This window comes from Eucalyptus grandis, chromosome 2, assembly GCF_016545825.1.
Source record: "Eucalyptus grandis isolate ANBG69807.140 chromosome 2, ASM1654582v1, whole genome shotgun sequence".
In the NCBI taxonomy this organism is placed as follows: Eukaryota; Viridiplantae; Streptophyta; class Magnoliopsida; order Myrtales; family Myrtaceae; genus Eucalyptus; species Eucalyptus grandis.
Genome location: NC_052613.1, coordinates 12,420,498 through 12,440,307, shown reverse-complemented (window position 1 = coordinate 12,440,307; position 19,810 = coordinate 12,420,498). Strand labels below are relative to the sequence as shown.

Sequence of the window (19,810 nt, the reverse complement as noted above, 5' to 3'; positions counted from 1 at the left end):
GAAACCTCAAGAAAAAGAGTTCAATATACCGATGCAAAAAGAGTTCTTGTCATTGGAATAGAACATGTATCGGCTTAATTAATTAAACAACCCTATGCAAATTGAACAAATATGGTAACCCATGATTAAGCTAATATAAGCGTATGAGAAAGCAGGTGGAGCCATTTAAGCCTCAATCAAGGGCGTCTTTTATTAAATGATAGGTATAAAGAGAAAAGCCAGGCGATCATGCTCTCACACGATATCTGAATCCAAGAAGAAAATGAAGCAAAGGATTCATTCAGTATTCTCCGAAGATTAATGTTATCAGCATGCTTATTATCGAGTATTCAACTAGTGGAGTCTGATTCAGCCTGCAAAGGGAAAGATAAGAACAAGCATCCCCGACAGCAATAGATAAAATCTCGAGTATGGTCAATAAAGAGCAATGCAAACTCGATGTCTATTGAAAGGTGAATTGATTCAACACTGAGCTCTTGAGCTTAATCAGAACAAAATTTCCCCACACCCGCTGACAAACATAATGAACCAACATGCATTCAACTTTACCAGTCACTTAATACTGACAATACTGATAAACTCTGAACAACTAGTAAATTAAATCATCAGTTAACTCGACAAGTTTTATAGAAGTTACGTATCGACAATATCAGTAAAATTTGATAGGCAAGGTTAAAATTCAAATCTCAACTGGTCAAGCTAATTTCATTGATGAAAGCTGCCCTGGGACAAGCACCTGTGACCTAGTAGATCCAGAGACTAAATGCACCAACAGCCAGCAAATGTTCGCGCGAGAGAAGATTTTCTCTAAGGATTTGGATGGGATTTCCACAGTATCCATCGGATTGTTCTGACAACTTTTTGGGGGCCATATTTCTTTTGATTCTGTTTAACTTTTCAAGAGAAATCTCATCAAAAGTACAAACTGTTTGTGAACTTGGCTTCGGAAAAAAGACTAGATTGTATAAGAAATGCATACGTTTCTTGGGTAGTATAGGCTTCCCTAAAAAGAACAAAACCGTGAGAATTTAGTATCAAAAGCGAATAATATGTGTACAGTGGAGATCGGGTCTTTACAATTTGGGTGGGATTTCCAAAGACAACTTTTGGGGGCCATATTTCTGTTGATTCTATCTAACTTTTTGAGAGAAATCTCATTAAAGATACAAACTTTCTGCGAACTTGGCTTCGGAAAAGAGACTAGATTGTATGAGAAATAGTGTGAACGGGGTACAGAACTGGGACTTTCACAAACTGCAACCTGTCGGCGAAATAAAGACTCAATCCATCGGAAGAAAATCAACCCATCAGTGAAATAAACCCCACCGAGAGCTCAATCTATTGGATGAATATCAAGCAAAGAATAAGGGCATAACAAGTTGAATCACCTCCATATACTCTCTACGTTCTTCTTATAGAACTTCCGATTTTGCTCTACCATGGACTTTAACCGGCTCAGAAGACTGCACACTTCAAATTTTCACGTCAGATTTCAAATCCAGAGTGCAAAAACAGAAATTACTTCAGAAACTTACGCCTCGATCGGTTCATCGGAGATATCATCAGAACCCACTTCGCTCGCCTCTCTCTCCATAGTTGGCAGAGAGCTTGTGAATCGCAAGGCTTTAGAAGAAGAAGGGCTCTCGTTTCGGACGCAGAAGAGCGCGCAAATCTGCTTTTGCGTGATATTGACAAGCTTCCTCTTTTCGAATTTAAAATAGGGCAGCACTATCTCCGTTTAAATTCACCCAACAACATTAAAAAAAAAAATCATCCAACATGAAAAAAGACAAAATTATCCCCAGTAATTCAATTACAATTTGATACTTTCCTCTTTTTAGCTTTTTCATTTTTATGTGGGATTTAGTTGCATAATTAAAATTTTTTGGATGTCCATTTTTTATTTATTGCGGGTGTCCCTTTTATTTTTATTGTTAAATTTTACTTTCATAGAAGTTAGTTTCGTGGAAAAGAGAATTTTCCAAGAAACTTAATTCTTTTCTATGTTGTCAAGTAAATTTATGAATCAATAATCAAGTGTAATCTGGAAAAAAAAAATTCTAACATAAATAATTTTTTTTTCACATAGTCACTTGTTTATGAACTTTCACTTCCATCTTTAAAGATTTTCCAAAACAACATCACAGGTTACCTTATTGACTATGAAACTTTAAAGGATGAAATTTAATTATATTAAGAACAAAACAAGAAATGTTTAAAATGCTAAGACAACAAATTTTTTATTGAACAAGAATGTATTGATTACAAAATAATCTCAAAGAAAAAAACTTGCAGATCGAATGACTCATTTATTGGCCAAAAACATATAAATCTGAAATTCTTAGATCTATCGGTATCGGTACTAAGACCTGAAATTTTCTTTTGCTAATTCATTGATGAGAAAAGGGGGGAGAAGCAGCATCAAGACAAAATTGAAATTTTCCTTTTTTGAGCTTACTTTAAAGTCGGCACCATCATAACTGTGCAGACTCCTAGATAGATTATGGTACTAACGTGTAGATTCCACTCACCGAATGTATCTTTGTTATTTTATTTTATTTTTATTTTCGTAAACATTAAATAATAATAAAATGTACACTAATTACTAATTTTATTTGGGTTAATATCATAAAAAAATCTAAATTCATAAACTAGTGATAAATTTACCTTGAACTAATTTTTTTACCAATGAAAATCCCAAACTAGTATACATTTGACAAATTTACCGCAAACCGATACATTTATAACAAATTTGCCTTGTTGGTATCCATTAAATTTTATTGTTGAACTACTAAGTTGAATAACACATGATAGTTGACTTCTATATCAATTTGAGATTTTACTCCCCATTTATCATAGTTATGTAATTTTTGTGACTTTTATGTTATTAATGCAATTAAATGGAGATTATATTTGTCATAAACGTACCAGTTTAGAGTTTTTGACGGTCGAAAAAATTGATTTTGGATAAATTGGTTATAAGTGCACTAGTTTAAGTTTTTTATGATCATTTATGATGTATCGCTTGGGGCTTTTCGTAATCAAAAAATTAATTTTGGGTAAACTTGTCATACATGTATCAATATGGGATTTTTTAGGGCATTAACTTTTTTATTTTAAAAAGGAAATCAGATGAGGAAGATACATTTAAAAAATGAACATTACTCTTCTCCTGATCACTATTCATTGGATGACATGCGCTCCTGACATGTTCATGCTCACTAGGGAAATAACCGAGTAAATTTAATAGGGTTAATACATTGAAAAACTCCAAACTGGTACACTTGTTACAAATTTACCCCAAACTATTTATTTTATTTTATTTTTGGTGAAGTTAAGATATGTATAGATTTTGCCTATAAAGAATACAAGATGGAGGCCTAGCACCTACAAAAGATGGACACTCAAGAAGACAAAAGTCTAATGCGAGTGTAGGGGTGCCATGGTTCCCAAAAGAGAAACCAACAAAAAGTGAAAAGCAAGAACAAAAAGACTAACAAACAAACGCTAGAGAACCTCCATCAATCAAAGATAGACGGATGTAAATCCCAGCTCCGTTGAAGTCTTCTGTTCTTGGGAATGTCCGGGACATGCTTAAAAGTCGTCACTTTATCTTTAATAGCCTTCTGGAGGTGCATCCTCATCGCTGGAAGGAAGAGGGTCTAGTTGTGAAATAGAATGTTATTCCATTCTCTCCAAATGATGTAACACAAGGCTCCAAAGCTAAAGCGAGCCAAAGTCTGATAAAAGCTTATATCCGCAAAGCGCTTGGAAGCCCAAGCAAGATTCTCCATCCATGGTTTGTTATGCCAAGCACGATTGAATTTCGCCGCCCAAAAAGAAGCAAGATTACCCGTAACATGGCAAGCAAAAAACAAGTGATCTATAGAATTTGGTCTACACAAGCAAAAAGGGCAATTTGTAGCCATAATTCTACCATAAGAGAAACTTTTTTTTATCATGAAAAACCTCAAATTAATACACTTGTGACAAATTTACCCCGAATGACAAGAAAAACCCCTAAACTTGTATATTTATGACACATTTACCCCAAACTAATTTATTCGATTGCAAAAAACCCTAAATTGGTAAATTTGTGACAAACATACCCTCCACTAAATTTGATTAATACCAAAAAAAAAATCACAAAAATTGTAAACCGTGACAAATGGAGCATAAGATCCTAAACAGATATACTAGTCAATTGTCACGTATCATTTAACTTAATAATTTGACAATAGAGTTTAACGAAAACTAATAGAGGGTAAATTTGTCATAAATATACTAGTTTGAGGTAAATTTGTCAAATGTATACCATTTTTGGGTTTTTGATGGTCAAAAAAATAATTTAGAGTAAATTTGTCACAGGTATACCAGTGTGGGTTTTTTATGATATTAATCTAATTTAATAGAACACGTGGAAGTGAAGAGACAATGCTCTGATGTTACTTCTTTGAGATAAAAGGTGATGCATAAGATTCAATCTATCTGAGCAAATTTAAAAAGTGGTTTCAATCTCAATTTATACCAAAAGAAAATTGTATGAAAAGCTCATATGTCATGCTAAGGAAAATCATATTTGTATGTTCAAAAACATAATCGTAATTCAGAGTAAATTGAAATACTAGCACTTCGTAATCATTGATCTTTAAAGCTCCAACACTATAAAATTAAAATCTAAATCTTATACTTAAAAAATTGAGAACCTGCCTCAATAGCTTAAATTAAAATTCTGCGACGGGATTGCACGTTGAATATTTTTAATTAGAAATGATATTATCATATAGATTCACATACAATCTTCAAAATATGGATGATACTTTAAACCTTGGCAGGAAAAAAAAATGTTTTTTTATTTTTTTTTGCTTTTGCTCGATCCAAACAAAGTTTCATTCCACAAATAATCAGTTTCATCCCCACAAAAATATCTTCATTTTTCTAGGTCAACTCTAATGTTTTAAAACATTCTCGTTCACACATCACCTATATTTTCAACAATTTCCCTAAATCTACCAAATATAATTTCTTTCCACATCATGAAATGCTCTTTTTCTAGTTTTAAGATCAATAAACCACATTCTCCGAGTACAAGAATATTTACATCTCGCAAGTATCGCAAGAAATAGTAAAAATGACATTAGACCATTAGAAACACCAATTTTAATATAGTTTTTTTAAAAAAAAAAAACTTTTATGATTGATTGGATCTATCACATCGCCAATAAAACTAAAGGTTGCTTCTACTTTGACCTTTTAGGTTTTTATTTCACAAAAATGTAGCAAATGTCTTTTGGAAAGTTATTTTCTAGGGAAATGGCAATTTTTTTTTTGTGATATTTGGCTAAAAAATTAAAATAAACTAAAAATATTTTTCATTATTTGCTATGAAAAATCTAATTTGATTTTTTCAGGAAAAATTAATTTTCAAATTTTTAATTATTTTTCGTTTATTCCCTTCTTCTTCGGCTGGTCATCAAACATGGGGATAGCTAGTGACCCACCATAGGCGAAGATGAGCCCACTCGACCTCGACGAGCCTCGCCTCGTCTTGCTCCTCGTGAGCTAGGTCTCTAGCAATCTCGGGCAAGGCTCGAGCTTACTTATGGCCAATCAACAACCATCGTCATGGCCAATCGACCAAGGAAGAAGTAAAAATAAAAATAAAAATATATATATAGAAAAATAAATATAAAAAATAATTAAAAAGAGTACATGGGAGCAAAACATGATTATTTTTTACAAAGGAAAAGGGGGGAATGATTTTCTCATTTTCCCCACTTTTAAATGTGTTTTTCCATTAATAAAAATGTTTTCTTTGGCCAGTTTATTTTTCATGAACTAAACATTGGGAAATTTGAAAATTTATTTTTGGAATTGTTTTCTTTGAAATAAATTTAGCGTGCAAGTTCTTTTGTTTTCATCTAATTTGAAATACTAAAATCCTTCAAAAAATTCAAATATGGACATGCATAATCGCATTTTGTTCTTCCATAAATCTTCCAAACTCAAAGAATTCTATATTCAAACTCTCAATTAAAAGTCGCAAATAGCTTATAACCGCAAGAAAATATTATATGCAGCAATTACCCCTTCTAGGTAATGCTACGTATATAGATAAATAAGTTAATTAAAAGCGATTTTTTAAAATATAAATGGTGAATTGGTCACGATACATATCAAAAATAAAAGGGAAAAAAAGCCACCAAAAAACCCAAAACTTTGCCCAAACCTAAATTATTTTTTATGCCACAAAAAGAAAAATCCAAAAATTGCTCATTGTGACACATTTACCTCAAACAAAAAATCTCAAACTTTTATTTGCACGACACATTAACAAAAAAACCCAAAAAAACAATTCTGTAACATAGTAAATGTGTCATACATATATAAATTTAGTGTTATTTTATGTCACTGAAAAAAAATGGGGTTTTTATATCAGTAAAAATAAGTTTGGGTAAATATGTTACGTAAGTACAAATTTGGGGTTTTTGCGTTACAAAAAAGTTTGGGGTAAATGTATTACAATAAACAAAGTTTTGAATTTTTTGTGACTTTTACCCAAAAAAAAAATGTTAAGATAAGTCTATCGATTATATCCACGCTGACCATCTAATTTTAAGCATTATTTACTTTTTTTTTTTTTTAAGGATCAATGCATCTTGAGCTAAGACCGATGATGTCTGGCTGTCGCACCAGGAGGTGGAGTGTGCAATCACTTCCATCATCGGAGCCACGTCAGACATGAGGAAAATGGAGAACCAATCATTTTGCTTGTGCTAGATTAGGAACCAGTATCTCACGTGATCCTTTTTCAAAGACTTATTTATTACATAAAAATGAACTAAATTTAATTTAATATATGCGAGAATTACCAAATCATATTTATAAAGCTTACTAATAGATAGAAAGTTACTAGCAACAAAACTATGACAAAATTTATCAAGCATAATATCTAGCCACAAAAATTTAAGTTACTAAGTACATTAAATATTACTTCGATGTATAATTGTATATGAAAATAAAAAACCACAAGGTATGAATGTTACCATTAACGGAAAAGTGACAAACCATTAAATATTTGACTTTTCTATATTGAAACTTACTAAAGTATTGATAATTACGACGGTTAAACAAAATTACTATTAACTAAAACTTATTGTTCATATACAATTGTTGCTTTTCCAGTTAAACAACGTTATGTGGATTGATAGTTAAATTTAAGGCATGAGAATATTACTTTCGCAAGGAGGAACGTGAGTTAAATTTATCCAGAATTAGATGGTAACTTGTGTAGATCATGGGTAAAAGTAACTTTTCAGTTACAAACATAATTTTTCTCTTTTTGGTTTTTTTTAATCGATTTTTTCTCTTTTTGGTTATTAGTACATTCTGGCTTGGTTTTTTTTTTTATCATATTTGAAGTGATTTGTAGTTCCGATAAAAAAAAAAAGTAATTTGTTGTTACTAACTAAGTTTTTAAGGGTTTAGTAATTTCCCAACTCCGGATAATTTTATATTTATTTTATATTTTATATTTTATGTTAGTTTCCAGCAACTTTGATTGTAAAATTACCAATATTGCTTAAAAATCTGCACTGCAGGTTGCCAGTTGGGTTTAAATAGCTTGACTTGAGGTTACTTATTATTTTTTCTGAAAATGAATGACGGAGATTTTTTTTTTTTTTTTTGGTCAGAAATGACGGAGATGACCCATGCATGGATATTTGCGAAAGAGCCACAGGAATTATTTTGCCTTATTTTTCTTCAAGATATATTTTTTTTGGGTAAATCTTTAAGACATCAATTTGTCATTTAAAATTTACATTTTCAATACATTATAGCGCACTCATAAAAGCACCCAAGGAGGTCGCTTATATCTTGACACTTAATCGTCCAACATGACATTATAAGACTATCGAGTGCTTGAAATTTGATGTCCGTTTTCTGTATTGCTTGTTATTTGATTATCACGTAGATGGAATTATATCAATATCTTCCTATTTCCTCGGCAGACCCTTTTGATGAATTAAACTTTTTGGAAAAGATAATTGGTCCAGCAAGCCTATATTCTATTATTCTTTCTCTTGTACTGAAAAATTGGGAATGAGTCTTATTTGGCAATTTTGACCACATGATCCGTTCATTCCCATTTCAAAGATCAACCCTTTTCAAAAATCATTTTCAAAAGGAGTATATTAAGATAAGGACAATGCTGCACGTATTAAGAGCCTACTGAAAAATCTTTATGATTGGTCAATCCAAATATCTAAAATTTACATGCATACGTTGATGTATGTGTTTGTGCGTAGATAAATATCCTAGATCATTTTTTTTTATCACACGAATATTCTGGGGATTCGATGTTTTTGTAATATTTTGATGTTAATTAGGAGTTCCTTTTTATTTTCCATGGCAGGTCTATATACCAACTCTTGATTGGTTTGCAAATGTAGGTGGCTTGGTTGGAAACTCTTTAGCACAAGCATCTAAAGGTTAGGAAATTTCCTTCGAAACTTGCTCGACTTTGTTGTGATGTTTGTTGGTTTCCTCTATACATGTTGTAGAGAACTTTGTCATTGCATTCGCTTCAATTTGGTCTAAGGCCCACTGGTACTCCCCGTGTCTCTAAAGGGACCTTCTACACTCCACTTACTGCCTCCTAAATGAACATTAAAGTGAGCGAGCGAGTGAAGCGTTCAATTTAGTGGCTCCCGCCTTTCCCTTGTCCTATTCTTTCATGTCGAAGTGTGGAACCATTGGCTCCTAATGTATTTTCAACCTGTACATGTTGATGTACTTGTGATCATGGTCACAAATGAAGCTCAAGCAGAAAGTGTCCTATATGGAGATCCGGTTGCAATCCTCGGTAACTTATTCATAATAATACTTGTTCATTTTTCGTGTCTGTGTTGACATGTTTGGTTTAACCTCAGCGCTTCCATCTGGTGTATCCATGTTGACACCTAAAATTTTGATTAGGTTATTAATTAGGCCTTAATTTCTTTTATTTTTCCTTTTTTTTAGATAATAAATAACAAATAACAAAAACAACAAAAAATCAGTAAAAACAAACTAAAAAAAGAAAAAAACAGCAATTCATTGGGGCTGGGCGCAAGACCCAGCCCCTTTTTTTCTCTTTCGCGTGGGCTCCTAGGCCCATTTTCTTTCTTTTTTTCTTGGCCCGGCCCTCCTGCTTGTCTTCTTCCTCTGTTGTCTTCTTCCCCGGTCAGATAAGCAGCACGCGCCGGAGGCTGGACGCGCGCGACGTCGGAAGGAAGGAGAGGATGGCGACGTGCGACGCTGCAGGCGGAAGGGACGTGTCTTCAATGCGAGGCGGCCTAGCTAGAGCCACCTCGCCGGATGGGACGCCGGTTCGGCCGGCAAAGGCCGTTCGGCGTGCGAAGACCGGCGGTCGAAGCTCCGTCGACCGGATGCCCCCCTTGCCTATAAATAGGCCTCTCCCGACGACTGCAAGAGCACACACCGAGAGCGATCGAAGGCTGCAAAGCTTCGAGCTTCCTGCTGAGAGACTTAAGAAGGGGAGCCGAGGTCGAGCAAGCCCAGATCCGAAGGCTCGTGGCCGGAGAAGGAGAGGGTAGAGAGAAAGAGGGAGACGGATCGCCTTTCACAGCCTTCTACATTCATTATGATCAGTGATTTTTCAATTTGCCGACTTTTATGGATGCTGTTAAAAAGATAATGGCTTTTGGTAGTGATGCTTAGGGGTGTGCAAAATACCCGGGATCCGCCCGGACCGCCCGGAACCGGACCGGAACCGCCCGGAACCGGCGGGTCTTGAGGGAACCGGTCCGGTTCCCGATTCCAATAAATTGGAACCGGTGGGTACCGGTCCGGTTCCCGGTTCCGTGGGCGGATCCGCCCACCCGGACCGGACCGGAACCTTTTTAATATTAAAAAAAAAAAAATTACTAAGAAAAACCCTACATCTCATCTCACTCTCTAGGAACCTTTACCTTTGGTCAAAGAAAATTGAACCATCTATGGTTATTTGCAAGTAGGAAATAGGAGAATGTTGCATTCCATTTGTTCACGTTTTTTTTAATCTACGAGATACATTTATAATTACAACAAATAAATATTTGTTCCACGTACTTAAATTTAATTTTTCTTTCCTTGGCTTGCTTTGATGTCACGTAATTGTTTTTTTTGTTGAAAACCAAAAAATTTCGCATCAAAATCGGTTCCATGGATCCACCCGGGAACCGGACCGGACTGGCGGTCCGGTTCTCGGGTGGATCCACGCAACAAACGGGTGGATCCCGGTTCCAATTTTTTGGAACCGGTCCTTAGCGGGTGGTTCCCGGTTCTAGGTCGGGAACCGCCCGCTCGGACCATGCACACCCCTAGTGATGCTGCTTTGAAAAGCACTGGTTCAGTTCTCTCAGGTAATTAGCAATTTTTTCCAATTAACGTATGGGGAAGTCCATATCTCTGACTTGGAAACATTTCAGACGAGTGATATGTGCTGCTTTACTGATAACAGCATTAAACAGAAAGCTTTATATAATCAAAGGAGGCCGTGGGGCTGGAAGGTACTTTTTAGCTTCTCTTTCTTTCACATGAGTCTGAATTTCATATTTCCGTATGTGAAAAGTGTCTAAGGGTCTAAGGAATGTAAAACAGTTTTTTATTTTTTGATGACCCGGGAACTGTCATATAGCCGATAGCCGGCGACATAAATCCGGGACGACTCCCACAGCGCCGCACTTAAGTCGCACAAATGTGACCATGTGACTCGAACCTTCCCCCAACCGAAAGAGGGGGAACGCCCGAACCAATGCGCCCACAGCGGGTGGGTAATGTAAAACAGTTTTTTGTCCCACTAAATGCATAAGCAATGAAATTTCCACGTTTGTGTTGGAAATAATTGGTTTTGTTTTATTTGGGAGCAACATTTTGCCTTTTAGGTTTATTCCGTTTCCACTGTCATGAAGATGGTTAACCAATTGCTTGCAGGAGTTCATATTGCGTCATCAGCTGAGGCCATGGCTTTTGGAGCTCGCTTAAGTCCTAACACAAGAACATTTTTTGATGCAATAATAAACAGCACGGGAAGCTCGTGGTATGTCATTTGAGAGAAGCTTTTATATGCTGTCAGCAGCAAGCAAATAGGATACTGGAAGATGAAGTTCTTGCTTTGGCTGCTAACATCTTGCTTTTCTGTAGAATTAATCTACCGTAACTATCTATTTTATGGAGGAGCACTTGATTGCAACCATACAAGTTATATTCAGTGGCCACTATTGCCTATCCAAATAGATAAATAAAAGTCAGAAAACCTCTTCATTGGCCTCTGGCAATCACTTCCCGCCTTGTTCATTCATTCATTCCTAAACCCATGCATTCAGTAAAAAGGTTCAACTGTTCCGTTAGGATATAAATAATTTCTGCACGGTTCTCTAATAGCTCAAGCTTTGGACCTTTCAATATAGCATTAGAGCTCAAGATCTTTGAGTTTGACTCTGCACACTCCCCTTTTCACCCATTTTTTCCCTTCTTTGCACATCTTGGGTGTCGGATTTGTAGTAGTTGGTGGTAATATTATTTGCCTGACGAATGGTTTTGGGAGTCTTTCATCATCAATTCACTTTGTAATAAATGTCGACCAGCATGAAGGAAAGGAGTTGCTTTTATTTACATACATGATCATTCAATACAGCTGAAACGATGGCCTTTCTTGCCTATCGGCTGTTTATCTGTGTCGGCTATTATTCTACCAGATCCGAGAACTGCCTCTATTTATGCTCTGCAAAATGACCAGTTTGTTTCCTTTCTTCTGCTCGATAGTCCGCCAATTGTCACTGCCACTTTCTTGTTCCTGTAAAGAGTCCGGAGCAACAAGACATGAATGGATTGGATTAGGGACTCTTCAATCGATAGTATTTTAGTAGCTCATACATGTTGGGAGCACACTACAGAAACTCGATACTTTCCTTTGGGGAGGTTGTCAAGAGAAAGTTTAAGTCCAAGCTCGTTAACATATCAAGTTGGATTCAAGTTCATTTAAAAATTTAATTCAATAAGTTATAGGCTAATTATGATAATATTAATTGCTTCACATCAAATCAATTCTCAAATGTGGGACTTTTTAACACAACCCACTCGTATGTGCATACATTAATTCTCAAATGTTGCTTTTCTAACACAACTCACTTGTATGTGCATCCTAATAATTTTCCCTTCACGTGTGGGTTCAATGTTAGGCCCGTGAGACTTTTCTAATAAAATTTACTTGTACGTGCATCCTAACAATTTCCCATTTACATGTGAGTTTAATATTAGGCCCGTTCTCTCTTAATTCAGGTATCCATTTGTACCAATAATGTTAGGCCCGTGGGACTTTTCTAACAAAACTCACTCGTATGTGCCTCCTAACAATTTCCCATTTACGAGTGAGTTCAATATTAGGCTCATTCTCTCTTAATTTAGGTATCCATTTGTACCAACTTATGGCCTCCCTTAATTCAGGTATCCATCTGTACCAACTTGTGGGCCCACGTTATTATGCCACAATGTCTACCTACTTAGAGACCACGACCATCGGCAAACTCGATACACTTTTCTAGGGAGATCGTCAAGAGAGCCCCAAGTTTAAGCCCGTTAATATATTCAATTGGATCCACATTCATTCAAAAATTTAAGCTAATGAGTTATAGGTCAACTAAGATATTTTAATTGCTTCACACCACATCAGTTCTCCAATATGGGACTAATCAGTTTTTCAATGTGGGACTTACTCACGTATGTATCCTAATAATACGATGGATCATTCCTCTAGTGTGATGGCACTTTGCATTTAGATGCAATTGCATTTGTAAGTTTGTCCACTTGGCCGGTGAGTTTCTGGCCGATTAATAATCGAAAAGGTTCATCATTACCAATTAGACAAGCGATACAAATTCCCAAGAAAATAGCCCCTTTACGATGACAGTGACTAGACATTGGCCAAGTTAGCGTAGTGAATGGGCATTTCGGAGGGACAAAGGTTAAAAAGACTTAGTTTTTTTTTTTTTTTTTTTTGTCGGTTAGACTTAGTTTGAATTGTGGCCGAAAAAGAAAAATCTTAAGGGTTAGGGTAAAATTCGAGATGAGATTATCCTATCCTATTTTTTTATGTCTACTCAGAACAGGATATAATTGGATACAATAAAAATATAGTCCGGATAAAATTATCTCACGAGGGTGGAATAAAAATAGACAGGATAAATTATTTTTCTTGAATAACAAACTTCTTAAATTAATAAAATTAAAATAATACTTGAATTTTGATATATAAAATCCAAAATGATAAAAAAATAAAATAAAAACAACTCCATTTTTATGTATTCATATTTCTATTGATATACTTGAATTCGCTTCTATCTTCTAATATAAATTCAATATATAAATGTATATTTAGTTTTTATATTTATTACATATTTTAGGTATATTAATATTGTTTACTATTTAATAAAATTTTATTAGAGAATGATGTAAGGGGAAAAATAAATAAAATAATAAAAAGAGAGGAAACATAATAATAAAAAAGCAAATAAGAATAATGCTGGTAAGGTTGTTGTGAGGGACTCTTATCGTCTCCATTGTTGCAATTTTTAGGTTCATTTACACTGATATATCATTTATATCAAATAATTGATATGATAGGAAATGAATATATATGTCCTTATCATTGTGATTCACCAGACGGTGGATATGATAAATTCTTGAATTTTATATCCTATCTTATTCAATTATATACTAGCTAGAAATCCATATGACTAAACGTGGCCTTAGGGAAGGTGCATATTTTGTATCCCTCTTGATCAAGACATTATAAATTCTGCATTGGCTTAATTTCATTAGACACTTAAAAGAGACATTAACGTAGGACTGTCGTAGCTGTGCACCTATGTACCCCAAACTCATGCGAACAAGACACTAGCGTATAGACTTTGACGCGTTGTGTACAAATCAGAGACTCTAATATGAGAAAGCAAGAGAGCAAAACGGGTCAACCACACAAATGCAGAAGAAATGGACTTCCTAATGACTTTTAGCTGCAACTTTCAACACCTCAACGCCTATCAATCTCCCCTTGCAAAAGGCAAACATTTTCTCATTCCCCATCTTTAGCTTTATAAAGAAAGAGCTCTCTCTATTTTGCCAAGAGAATTTACCTACTACAATCAAAATCTCCATTTACTTTTCAAGTGAAAGAACAAACAGAAACCATAAGCGACAACAAATTCTTCGAAGACTATCGCCTTCCTATCATTTCTACTTTTGCCTTTTTGCCGTCCTCCGACTCACCCACTGCGACACTTGTTTCTTCGTCAAGGAACAGGTCTATTGTGATATGTGAAGGGTGCAATTCGCGACTAAAGAATCGCTGCTACACGCTTTTATCGGTTCCTCAGGCAGTAATTTTTCCGACAGGAAAAATAAAGGCCTACATATATACAGGCAAGGAACTTTGCAATCCAATACTATCACGAGAGTAACCGACATGGTCAGATTACATCCCTATCAAGGCAAGATATATATCCGTTTTTGACAGAGCTACTTAAAATAAAACTTAAGTTCCAAAGTTAACGTGAAATCTCTCCATTGATATGCCAAATATATTTGGCAAAGAGTCGCTTAAAATAAAACTTAGGCTCCGACGTAGGGATGCCAAATATAGCTTCATAACAGGGTACAGATTTTCATGCACATCTTCTCAGTTTTTCAATCCTCGCCATCGCTCTTTCACCATCCACATGACCTTCGATGACTTCAGGAGGGTACTCAGGCAGTCGCGGCTTGCTGCCTAGTTTGTTGACCAAGGCGTGGTTTGGGCAATTTACGGATCAACCTTCCAACAATAAATATGCCAACTCTCCAGAGATTGAAAATAAACTCAGAGGTAAGGACAATGTGAAGACCCAAGATAACGAAGAGGGCAGTGCTTCCAGCGATCAAGGCAACAATGGCCATCCAAGTACGTTTGCTTACGGTCACATAGACACCCGCCATGAAGGCCACAGTCATTGTGCCAAGAGCTGTGACCACTGGTGGCCTTGAAAATTTAAGGACATGAATGGTGTCACCCCCCGCCCAATGAAGGATTGCTACGGCAATTAATGAGCTGTACAAGCTGATGGTGTTGCAGATCACGAAGACGTCGTACATGGGTTTATTCAACAGTGTAGCATATCCTGCATCTGATCCAGAGCCATTATATCCTCCAGGAACGGAAAACCCAGCAGCAAATGTCATAGCAGCAATGAGTGTCGCCACGACCATACGGGTTTCGGCCATGCTCTTCAGTCTTTCCAATTGCTCAGGCTCCAAAGCTCTCCCCGTGTCTAAGCCTTCTGGCTGAGAAATTGCTTTGTAAACGCTTTTGCGTGCTCCAGCAGTTCGTAAGACAACGGATATTAAATTCTGGTGAAGCGTAATAGAAAAAGAAAATGACCGTTATTATCAATGAAATGGACTAATAATCAAAGATATAGGATTAAAATAAAATGGAACTCATCTCTAGCTATACACAGGATTGCAAATGCCATTCTTTTCTGAGCTTACTGTACAAACTTAATTCCAGTCGATGACTCCTGAGGGAGTTTATCGGGTCAAAGTGGACTCTATTTCCTTTCGTCTCTCTCGGAAAGGAAGTGGCTAAAACAACAGTGAAAAACAAAAGCAGATAAATTGTTAATCCATTCTGTAGATACCATTACCTTACGTCGTCGACCAAATTTTTCTGGTTGCTCATGCGCAATATCTAGAGCCGTCAAGTTGTTGTCGTTTATGAGCTTAAGATCAACTTTATCGTGAAGAACAAGACACGAAAGAACCATGTATTGCAACTGCAATGTGGCCACATGTAGAGGCGTATTTCCTTCTCTGTCTTTTGCATTTATAAGATTCTCAAGCTCGGGCTGTACGAGTATGTAAGCCACTACGTAACCTTTCCATACTTTGCCGCAATGTGAAGTATAGTTTGCCCTTCCTTGCGATCTAGCAACTCTTCCGGATTTGGCCAATGTTGAAGTAGCTTACTCATTGTTTTGAAATGACCCATCTTACATGCAACATGGATCGGAAGATAGCCCTCATTGTCAAACTCAAAGGCGCTCCAAGCAAACTTGTCGACCAAGAAATCGACTCCCTCACGGTAATCCATTAATGCTGCCAGATGAAGGGGAGTACCACCTCCAGCATCTTTTAAACTAAACAGATCTTCATTCTGCTCTGACATCTCTTTCAGCATATCTACATTGTTAGAGAGCGAGAAAAGAATGAATTTGTGGCATGCTCATGACCAAGGGTCTAGTGACTTTACCTTTTGACAATTATATTTTTCTTAAGAGAAAACAAATATGCGATATTACATGGACTACACAATTGAAATCCTTACTTTTGGGGGATAAATCAGTATAGACATTAGAGAATGCTTCCAATTATAGAGACATTCATTTCAAGAAGTAGTTTACCACACCGGGAGTAATCAAGGACAGGCATGGCATGAGTCTCTTCCTGTTTTAGAAAAGGTCTTTGACAATTAATATAAGTAGTATAGTATCTACAAAGGCTTATACCATGGGTATCGACTACTGAAGTATTCAATTGATGACATTCTTTAGGGGGTAAGTCTTGCTACGACCCAAGTCCAAACATATCGTAACCGCTTTCTTTTGGGACAAAATTTATGAGAAGTTTTCAATGATCGACGGAATCTCTAGACAAAGTCAAACAATTCTAGAAGATCAAAAACTGTGAATGAGAGTTACAGGTTGAACGGCTAGTATGGATCCAAAGTAGACACGCATATACAAACAATGTAAATAGTCCGACTAATAAATTTACCCAAGTGAGAACCGTCAGTATAATCACTAACCTATGTTTTTGTGAATCACGGCTCCGTGAACCGGCGACATGTCTTCATTCTGGGAGGGAATAACCTGCCCTACCACATTTTCCATCAAATACTTGAGACCATCCAAGTCCCCATCTCTACTGCCAAGTACAGCGGGCACTTGCCCCCTTGTTCTTCTTATACACCGATTTCGAGCCCTGGCGCAGGAGCAGGCGGGTCAAGTCGTGGCAACGGTTCTTCACAGCCTCATGCAATGCCGTGTTTCCTGTGTAGTTTTCCATGTCTAGAATACTGCCGTCGTACCTAAGTAGGAGCTTGGCCGTGCGGATTCTGCCCTTTCTTGCCGCAACGTGTAGTGCAGTGTCCCCTTGGTAGTTCACCTTAGTGGCGAGCTGGTTGTCATGGATGACCTCGAGGAGGGCTTGGAGGATGTCGGCCGTCATGAGACCTGCTGCGACATGAAGCAACGTGTTCCCAGAAGGGCCACGCATGTCCAAAATGCTGGACAAGCAGACACCCACTTTGTGGGAATATGCTTTGAGGGATTCGATGAACTTGTCCACGTCTCCATCTTCCGCGGCGGCCTGTAGCTTTGGAATCAAATTAAATTTGAATTTTGCTTGGCGGCGGGTTTCGTTGACCGACTCTGGTGCTCTCAATCTGGCCCTCGTCGGCTCCCATTCATAATCAGCAATATCTACTCTCGCGATATGGCTATCCATCTGATAACTCTGAAATGCGAATGTCGTCTTCGCCAAAGTAAGACGATAGTCTGTTAGAACTCTTATTGCTGTCTCTTTTCTAAGATTAAATACCCGATGAAATATTCGGTATTCCTTGAGTGCCTCTTTACACAAATCACTCATGGGTTTTCGGCACAGGCCAAATCAATTCATTTTCTTATTTAAGATGTAATTATCAAATGAGATTCACTTTACAAAAACTTGGTTGGACTGAATCTAGGGAAAATTGTCCAAAAAGTCTTAAACCCATTGCATTTTTGCCAATTCAGTTCTAAACCTTTTAACTTTGTCAATTCAGTCTTAAACCTTTTCACTTCTTGCCAATTCAATCCATCATGTTGATTCAATCCATCCTGCCAACGATGCTGACATGGATGCCGATGATGCCACGTAGGAATGTCGGTGCTGACGAAGACAATTTTTAATATTATTATTTTTTTATTTTTTTTTCTTTGTGGCTTTTTTCTTGGCCTTTTCTGATGGCCGGCCACCGGCCATAGGTGACGGCCAGCAAGCTGGCCTCACCCGCCACCAGCGAGGCTAGGTCGGGCAAGGAGGAGCCCCAGCGAGGGGAGCCCTCGGCCAGGCGCGGCTCAGCAAGGGTCGCCTAGGCGAGGCTGACTCTCACCCAGGCCAGGGTGGCCTCACTGGGCATTGGCCGGGCAACGGCAATGCCGAGCGAGGCCGCCCTGGCTTGGACGAGTGCTAGCCTCGCTAGATCTGGTGAGGGGAGCCCTCGCCGGGCTCGCCCGCCTGCAGCGGCGTCGCCCCTGACCAAATTTGGCACGAGCTTCGCCTGAAGGCCCCTCAGCTGACGTCATTAAGCTGAACCTGCTAAGCCCTTGCTTGTGTATGTTTTCGCCTATTTAGTGCATGTCAGGCCGGAGCCCATGGCCATTCGACTCACGCGACCTCCGGTCCCGCTGGTTCCTGGTTCCCGTCGTGTTGTTATGTGTTCTCGTTTGCTTGTTGAAAGTTCTAGTGTGGACTTGGGTCTCAATCGAGCCGAAATCCCTCTTTCCCATAGCGTATACTAGGTATTCAATGTAATGTCACAGTGAGATTTAGTTTTCTTTCGTTGTCTTGGCCATAGTCAAGTCATTCGGGTTTCGTCCCGGTGAATTGAGCTTTTTCTTCGCGTGATGGTTAGCGTTCCAAGCGTCTGGTGCCGATCGGACTGAACGACCGACATCGGACGATGGCTCCGGTGCCTCAAAGGTCGGTGAAGGGCTCGTCGTAGTGGTGGCGCTGGTTCGGGCAGGGGAGCTACAGGAGAGCATTCGGTGAGGAGAATGGGCTCGTCAAGGGAGAAGACAGGCGTGGAGAACAAGAGAAAAAGAAAAAAATATAGAAAAGGAAAAACCAGAAAAATATACTAAAAATTCAAAAATATTAAAATATTAAAATTATCCACGCGCGCCGACGGTCCTACGTGGCACCGCCGGCATCCATGTCAGTATTTTCCTGCCAAAATTGGCCGGATAAACTTAATCGACAAGAAGTAAAAATGTTTAGGACTGAATTGGTAAAAGTGCAATAGGTTTAGGACTTTTTGGACAATTTTCCCCTGAACCTACAAAGTACATAATTATTCCCGTCATCTAACTTTATTCATAAACCATAAACGAGGCTTCGAATTTCTTTTTCGTTTCTTCTCTCATTTGTATGATACATATTCTCCTTCTAGTCTTGACCCACTTTGCACAAAGTTACTATACCGAACCTAGCATGGTACATGACTGAGCCCTATCCTAACTTGAACAAAAATCAGGAACAAACTTCGAATATCATTATGAGTTGCTCCCTCTGTATAGTACATATGGTCCTTTTATTCTTTACTTCGAAGGAAAAAATATCGATTGTCGGCACAGGCCAAATCAATTCATTTTCTTATGTAAGATGTATTTATCAAATGAGATCCACTTTACAAAAACTTGGTTGGACTGAACCTGCAAAGTACATAATTATGCCTGTCAGCTAACTTTATCATAAACCACAAACGAGGCTTCGAATTTCTTTTCATTTCTTCTCTCATTTGTACGATACATATTCTCCTTCTAGTCTTGACCCACTTTGCACAAAGTTACTATACCAGACCCAGCATGGTACATGACTGAGCCCCATCCTAACTTGAACAAAAATCATGAACAAGCTTCGAATATCATTATGAGTTGCTCCCGCTGTATAGTACGTATGGTCATTTTAT

At 37.5% G+C, this 19,810-nt stretch overlaps 1 protein-coding gene across 1 annotated transcript; it reads right to left on the bottom strand.

Annotated features, from left to right (window-relative positions):
- Positions 1–14,787: 14,787 nt before the first annotated feature.
- On the bottom strand, positions 14,788–17,727 carry LOC104434543 (protein ACCELERATED CELL DEATH 6-like). The gene is made up of 4 exons (XM_018862324.2): positions 17,013–17,727; positions 15,953–16,257; positions 15,723–15,851; positions 14,788–15,426 (listed from the first exon to the last, which is right to left on the bottom strand). Exons 1-4 carry the CDS (start codon positions 17,725–17,727, stop codon positions 14,788–14,790), a joined length of 1,788 nt encoding a protein of 595 aa, XP_018717869.2.
- Positions 17,728–19,810: the final 2,083 nt, after the last annotated feature.